The sequence below is a fragment of the Charadrius vociferus genome, unplaced genomic scaffold, assembly GCF_000708025.1.
Source record: "Charadrius vociferus isolate BGI_N301 unplaced genomic scaffold, ASM70802v2 scaffold356, whole genome shotgun sequence".
NCBI lineage: Eukaryota > Metazoa > Chordata > Aves > Charadriiformes > Charadriidae > Charadrius > Charadrius vociferus.
The window spans coordinates 59,768-67,652 of record NW_009648717.1 but is presented as its reverse complement, the minus strand read 5'-3'; the positions used below and the strand labels follow the sequence as shown (position 1 = coordinate 67,652).

Below are 7,885 nucleotides of genomic sequence, written 5' to 3'. Positions count from 1 at the left end.
CTGGCAGCCCTCGCTTCTCCACGCCTTTGCTAACGAGCAACCTCCATGTTCTTCTCTTCCAAGGGCCTGCCTTCCCAACACCCCCCCATTACCCTTCCGACACGGATTGCCTTGCCCGCCGCCATCGGGGGGACTGCGTTTCGGCAAACCGAACGCCCTGGGTTCACCTCCTGAGCCCCTGGGTCTGGGTTTACGTTCTGTAATGCTGCAAAACATTCTGCATATAATGCAGATGCAACCCTGCTCTTCACCTCGCCAGGCCGGCCTTTTTCGGTAAATTAATGCTCCTCTTGATGCAGGTTTTTCTTCTGGGCTCGTTAATAGGGAAATCTGACAAATTCTGGCGCTCAGGGAAGATTTAACACGTTATCGCTTATGCGATACTAGATGATATGGGCTTCTCAGGCTCTCCAAGCTTGTTAAGTTCTTTTGAAAGCGTGCCTCTGCAAACATACTTGCCCTCTGCTTCTTCAACGAGTTGGGAATCTCCACACGGATGGGTTGGCATGCTTCCACCGTCACACAGGCATGGCGTGTGTGACGGTGACCTTGATGGACCCCGCGGAAATGCAAGGAACCTGGCTGGCTCCTGCTCTGCCAGGGCGGCTCGCGGTGTCTGGTCGCCAGTGTGTGCTTCCAGTCCAGTATATAGATGTAAACATTAGTATGGAAAACAAAGGGTGGTAAAGAAACATAGCAGCAATTGAAAAATGCCTCCTGGAAATCCAGGGTTTAAATTCCTGTGGTCTTGTCTTATTTTTCTTCGGGATCCTGTTAGTCTAACCAACTCATTTCTTTGTTTAAGACTAAAGGGAATGGTTTCGTTGAGCACTCAGTGGAAAGAGACTTTAGTTTTTTGACTTAAAGATGGCATTTGAGAACTTCAATCTAGGCTTTTCTCAAAATGAGACTTCCTATTTGTAGGATTTGCTTTGTGTTTCAGGGAGAAAAAAAATTCTCCCCCAAACGACCCATATCTGAGGGCTTTTCAGCAGTGTCTTCTCACTCCCTGCCTGGGCACGGAAGCCCGTGCAGAGGAGTGCTCTTGCTCTGAGCTCGGCTGCGCATGTAATTTATTGGAGAAAACAGGGTCAAAGATCTGTTTTGGAGCTGGGGAGGGGATGGGGAATCTCCCTGCAGCACGGCAAGAGAGTGTTATAATTCGGGTTTGGCCTGTCATTTACTTTTCTCTCACCTAGTTATGTAGATAAAACAGTTGAAAATATTTTCGTGGTTTGGGAAACATCACATACACCAGAATTGCAGCTAAAATGTTGGACCACCTTAAATTTTGTTAAGAACCTGGACTGCATTCTGATCAGGCTGTCATTGAATGCGACTAAAGATACTTCTTATGGTTCCTTGCATTATATTTGATGTAGAATTCGGATGCTGCTTCGCAATATGCTACTCACTGTGATCTTCAAACTAGAAAAACATACCTGGGAAGGATTCAAAAATGCAACCCCGTCTGGTACCTTGTGCACATAATGCAAGATACATGGTTTGGGGGTTTCTTCTTTTATTTAAAACTTTGTAGCTGGTCAGCATGAGTGGTTCGCTCTAGGTTAAGAAAGAAAAAGTGACCAGCTCTATCTGATTTCCTCTGAAGCAGAGCTTCAGGCTTGGCAAGGTCATATCTAGTGTATGACCTCTCTGCAAATATTAGTGGAGTGGAATTACCAGCAGGGAAAGGGAGCAGCCGGCTGTGTTCTGCCGGTAAGGCAGCTTGCAGAGCGCTCGGACTTTGCAGGGAGGACTCAGTACAGCTCTGATGCCGGTGGAGCTGCTTGTACTCCAGGTTTTAGTTCCTTTTGGAAAGGTCTTGCAACCTTTGTGGGTTAAAAAACAGCCCAGCAAAAAAATAAATTTGTGGTAGAGTTGAGGGAATAAATGAGTTTATAATCGTGTCAACCTTATTTGCCCATTGGAGAACAATCCACTTTTGTGCTTTATTAATTATGAAATACTAATGCAATTACAACCTCAAGATCCAGGCATTTTATCTGGGATAGACCCAGGGACAGCAATGATTCTGTTTTCTCCTTTAACTCTTCAATAGTCTGTGATAGCTCTCATCCCTCGGGCTCTTGAGAGCCTTTGTAATTGGGCTCAGGTCATTTTGTGCAGATCCCTAAAACCACTTTGAAACAAGCTCAGAACTCGAAGTGGAATCAAAGACCTGCAGCTCGTTGGTATTGAGTCATCCGTCACAGTCAGCGTGTTGGTTGGGAAATCTGCTTTTCCTGGGTTACAAAATTGGTTATGGAGCAATTTCAGGAGTTGTCTACAGTGGGAAGTTGCTCCGGAATAAAGCAGCATGTTCATCTGAAGTGGATAACGGTATAACTAATAGGATAGAGGGGTTTATTTCTGGAAGGAATGCCAGTGAAACACCGGTGCGTGTAGCTAAACCCACTGCACGGACCAGTCCTGTGGTTTTGAGAAGGGTTTGATGTGGAGGACAGAACAATTGTGCTACTTCAGAGCAGCTGTTGATGGAGTACATGCATGTTACGTTTCTCTGGCTTGCTTGGTTCGCGGGAGAGGGAAAATTCCTCTGTCTTGTGGAAATAGGGCTCATGGAAAAACTTCTCTTAAGGGCTGGTTATACAGAATTGTTTCTCTTGCATTCCCCCGTCTCTCTTATATAACCCTGCTCTGACCAAAGGAACACTTTGGAATCAAGGTGCACGCTTTGCCACAAAACAAACAACAGGTATTGAATAAGCTATATTCATCCAGTGCTTGTCCAGGCTGAGGACTGATTTGGATTCCCCTGTAGTGAGTGAAATACGTATTTTATGGCTTTTGGTTTCTCGATGAGGCCTGAAGTACCCTCATTTTTTATTTGCTCAAAGCCTCCTGTTTTCTTTTTGCGTTCAGCTGTACTGCATGCCCGCTGCTATTCTCATGGGTCACAAGAATCAGATGAAGAATTTGATGCTCGCTGGGTGACGTATTTCAACAAGCCAGATATTGACGCCTGGGAGCTCAGGAAAGGTATGTTGAATTAAAAGGGAAGAGTGACACGGAGTAAACGGAACTGTCTTGTGACCAGAAATAACAACTTATTTTCACTTTGCTGTTGGAGAGCAGAAATAGGGAAAACTTGAAAGTTTGGTGTAGGAGAGCAATCCTGCAAATATCCAGAGGCCAAGGCGCTATGTAAGCCTTTCTTTATCTGTTCTGAGTCACCTGGCTGCCCCGCTCGTGGCTCGTGCCTGTGGCTGGCTGTGTGCTGCTGTTTGCTCAGCTCTGAGCCTGTTGCAGCAAGTGATGGCACCTCACCAACCAAATGGTGGGGGGGGGGGTCGGAAGGAACCGCAACATGCAGAATGAGGGAGGGTGGGGTGTACAAAGCGGGTGGGAGTCCAGGCTCTGTAAATCTTAGTCCCCCAGAATACGCATTTTAACACCTGGATGGGAGGGAGAGAAACGTTTGCTCTGAGGAAAGTGTATTTGAGCTCAGCTGTTGCGTAGCGAATAACCACACACATTTTTCTTTGGACTTTGACATAATAGCTTGGCCATAACTCACAGTAGACTGCTTGTCTTCGGTTGTTATTTGCTGTGGAGTTGCCAGCTCCTATTAAACTACCCCAATTAGAGCTTATAAATGTGTTTGCATAGCAGCCAGAGGGATCATTCCGGCCTCACGTGGATGCCTAGGTGTTGGGCTCTTCCCTTTGAAAGCAGAGGAAGGAAATAGACAGTAGCTCAGGTTCTGGTTTCATTACACTTGTAAAAATGAAGTCATTTGGATTTCTTAATGATTCCATGACTGATGTGCCGTGGTACAGACACTGACTCCTTTGGGGAGCGTGGATGAAACTGGCCCACTGGGAAATCCACTTCAAATCTTAAAATCTACAGTAGGGAGCAACAGGGAGAGGGAGGAGAGCAGAAGAAAACCCTTGGCTGTGTGCGTGTGGCACCAAAGTAGCAGTGAAAATTGTAATCAGCTTCTGGTGGTGTGGTAATACTTAATTCTTTACTAAGGTGGAGCAAAAAAAATGCTCAGCAGGTTTCTTTTGATAGCATGATGAGCTGATGCCAAGTTCCCCTCGGTGTTTCCTTATATTCACAGGCATAAACACGCTTGTGGGTTATGACCTGGTTCCGGAACCAAAAATCATCGATGCAGCTCTGAGGGCGTGCAGACGGTTAAATGACTTCGCCAGTGCCGTCCGCATCTTAGAAGTTGTAAAGGTGAGTGGAACGGCAGCCTGGGGTGTAACTGCTGTGCTGGCGTTGCTGACAGCCCAGCAGCCGAGGAGTTTTTCTTGCCTTTCTGTTAGTGGTGCAAAGGAAAACCACCGTTTCCTGCTGCCAGAATCAACAGCTTCTTTACGAGCACGTGCTCAGTGGCTTGAAATAATTGTTTTGGGGTAAGAGTACTCAACAGCACAGCTTCGCGAAGTACGACGTTCTTATTTTCGTATTTTCCTGTCCTGATACTGACTCTGGTGGGAAAGTCTTCAAGGATTTTTCTTCCTTTTTTTTTTTTTTTTTAATAAGCATTACTAGAAATATCGCAATTCAAGGCAGCTCACTGGCTTCTTCAAGGACTGAATACAGAGCTGGCTGGGAGCAGTCACTCAGGAAGCTGCATAGGCTTGACAAACAACATGAACCTGCGCCTTGAAACCCGAGTCCAGCCTTCACTTACCAGGGAGTTAAAACGGGTGGGGATGGAGGTGGGAACTCTTCTGTTTCAGTCGTAGAGGCCAGCAGCTGCGCTTTTCCAGGGACTGGCGTGGAGGTCTTTGCTGCCAGCTGCTAAATCCACTTGCTTCAAACTCTGCTCCGCAATCGGTTGCCTCTCAGTTTGCTATTTCTGCATTCTTCTGTAGAACTGAAACTCTTTCAGTGGTTTTAGAGACATAAAACCAATGGAAGAATCTTCATAGGTTTTCTTTTTTTTTTTTTTTTTTTTTTTCCCCCCCCGCCCTGGTCCCCCACCATGTAGGGGACAACTCAGTTTATCAGAACTCGGGGGCAAGTTTATGGCCTTCCTGGCGTCCTGCCTAAATATTATTCAGGGGATATGATGTTTTTCCCCTTATTTCCAAGCAAGTTAAATTTTCTCTCAGCTCTGCCCAAAAGCTGTTTTGAGGTTTTTTTTCCCCTTTTACTGATCAGATACCGTTTTCATTGCGTTTCCGAAGGTGTAAGCGGTCTTTGAGCTGGTTTGCAAAGCACCCCTTGTTCGAGGAGCTTGGCTTGGCCTTCAGTTTTGCGTGGTGCGACACCCACGTCACGGGTCACGTCAGCCTGACGTTAAGTGAGGGAAAGGCGTAGAGTGTTACGAATAATATACAAATCCCCCAAAGGGGAGCTCAGCGTTATTCTGTGGCGCTTTGCAGCCACGGTCGATTAGGAGGAGGACTTTCCAGCGTAGCTGTACACCGGCCGTGTTTACTTGACGTGTGGATGAAGGTGGGCTGTGCTGTCCTGTCCTGCCCCACCGCGAGCGATGGGTGGATCAGACCACAGAGCGTTTTATGAACGTGGGGTCTCGGTTGCAAACCTGGCCGGTGTAGGGTGGAGCCTGCTGTTGAAATAACGCCGTTCCTTTTCGTTTAGGACAAGGCAGGACCTCACAAGGAAATCTATCCGTACGTTATCCAGGAGCTTAGACCAACTTTGAGTGAACTGGGAATCTCCACTCCAGAGGAGCTGGGCCTGGATAAAGCATAAACCTTATCGGTAAGGGATGCCGGTGCTGCCAAGACTTTTGGCGTGGGGCTCTGCTACCCTAAAATGCTACGCTAAAACTCCCCTGGCAAAGACAGGAGTCCTCTTCCTTGCCTTCCTGGGTCTGTGAAGTTCTTCTGATGTGGTTCTCCAAATGTCTCTATGACTACAGGTCTCCTGGAAAAGGCAGTAACCTTTTTCTAAGAAGGCTTAAAAAAAAAAGACCAGCGTGGTGCCTTGAGGAAGGGATGGGGTGGTGGGTAGCCATGCCCAACCTCCCAGAAATTTCTAGATAGCGGTTGCCGAGACAACAGGGGTTGCAGCACTTCTTTGGCAGCGTGGCGACCTTTGCTCCTCATCTGCTTTTCCCCCAGAAGCATTTTTTTTTTTTTTTTGGGGGGGGAATGGCAGGATCATTTCCTCTGGAAATGGACAAACTTTCATTTTATTGTCACAGTGTAGCCAGTTTAGAAAAACGGGAGACACTAATTACTACCTCATGCTCAAAACTGGGCCCTACTGATGGTAGTCACCCAACGACACTGAGGTTTCTACTTAAAGTAGCATCTTTTTCTGTAATTAAACGCTAATTTGGAGGGCCCCTTGCTTACGGAATAAACAGATTGGCTGTAGTGTAGCCAGAGCTTAACTGCTCCGTGCGCAGAACACTCGTGAGCCTCAGGAAGTGATTTTGGGAGCAGGACACGCAGTATTTCACCCTGGTGGCAGGGTGATGGCACCTCAAGTCTCAGAAAGCTGCTTGTTTTACTGGGTTTTTAGAGCTGAACTTCTGGCTACTTTCTAAAACTTGAAAAAAAGTTATAACTAAGGGGTTTTGATCTATCTACATGGCAAATGCCAGGCTCTTGCGTGAACTGCAGCGCGTGAAGGCGTCATTGCTAAGCAGCAGCTTGTCTGGTTAATGAGGATCTCTCGTTAAGTATAGGCAAGACCTAACGTGCTGTAATCCCAGACTAAAATGAAGCCCGAAATAAAAATCCTTGTGGAAGCTACGTAAAGGCAGGCTCCTAACTCGGTCCCTTCGGGAGACGGCCAGTGTCATATTCCAGCCTTTTTTTAATACTGCACGTAGAACAGAGCTATCGGGTGTCGGGCTGCACGTCGTGCTTCGTTTGGGATCTTTTAAGTCCTTCGCCCTTCTTCTTCTTGCCCTGGGAGATGAAGTTGGGAACACGGTCATTGCGTTCGGAAGCTGTCCCGGATTAAACTGGGCTTCGAGTGTTAAAAAAAAAAACAACAAACAAGCAATAAAAAGAACACTTCGGACACCCCGCGGAAACTTTGTGGAGATGACGGGCTGCTCCTTTAATGGTTTTTCTCTTCTTTTCTCTTCTCAGGTGCATTACTCGAATGTTTTACTGATGTTAGCTGATTGTCGCCCGGAGACAAAAATGTTAAAATATTACCTTATTTGAAAGACCTTCTTCCTTTATTGAGTCACAGTGTAGGTGATGTGAAGCTACACCTAATAAAGGAGAAACTGGTTTGACTGATGGGGCAGCGGTGGCTTGTGTTATTATTTATTTTTCCTTTTAGTGGGGGGAAAAAAATGAAGAAATGAACTATAAATGTGCTTTTCCAGCGGAGGAAGTGCCAGAGCTTATAAATCCCCCTCGGTTTGGCAAAGCCAAGCGGGAAGGGAGAGGTGAGGAGCCCTCCTGTATCCTCGGCTTTGGGCCAGAGGAAGATGAGGACTTGCAAAAACTTCCCCCTTGCCCTCGGAGGGGTCGTTTCGCCGTGACGAGGTCGGGGCTTAACGAAGCCCCCCCGAGGTGGGTACGGCAGGCTGCTGTTGGCAGGGGGTGCGCTATCGCTCCGGTGCTGTGCAGGGCTGGGAATCTGTTGTGGGATAGAGCCGGTTTTCCACCTCGGTTCTGGCGCAGGTGGGGATTTTGGTTTAAAAAAAAAAAAAAAAAAAAACCAAAAGGGGGGAAAAAGGAAAATTCCTTTATTATTTGTTTATTTTGTTCTCCTAGAAAAAGGGATTTTTTTTTCCAGGAAAAACATGAATTCGGGCAGGGAAGCAGCTCCCCGTTGCACGTGCGGAGCGGGACCTCCCGGTACCCCTGTGTCGCGGTAACCCGATGTCCCGACATCCCGCTGCCCCGGTCGCTCGCCGGGCGCGCTGCGCATGCGCGGCGAAGGGGCGCGCCACTCCCCGCCT

The 7,885-nt window shown here is 47.3% G+C and overlaps 2 protein-coding genes across 2 annotated transcripts in view; both read left to right on the top strand.

The window, feature by feature from the left end:
• The first annotated feature begins 528 nt into the window (after positions 1 to 528).
• Positions 529 to 5,735, top strand: LOC104287962 (cytochrome c oxidase subunit 5A, mitochondrial). The gene is made up of 4 exons (XM_009886698.1): positions 529 to 664; positions 2,887 to 3,003; positions 4,091 to 4,212; positions 5,590 to 5,735. The coding sequence occupies exons 1-4, from the start codon at positions 529 to 531 to the stop codon at positions 5,701 to 5,703; spliced, it is 489 nt and encodes a 162-aa protein (XP_009885000.1). The 3' UTR covers positions 5,704 to 5,735.
• The window catches only part of FAM219B (family with sequence similarity 219, member B), an 8,791-nt gene continuing 6,625 nt past the window's right edge, over positions 5,720 to 7,885 (top strand). Inside the window, exon 1 of the mRNA XM_009886697.1 lies at positions 5,720 to 5,725. Coding sequence (XP_009884999.1) covers positions 5,720 to 5,725 — 6 coding nt within the window. The remainder of the gene's footprint in view (positions 5,726 to 7,885) is intronic.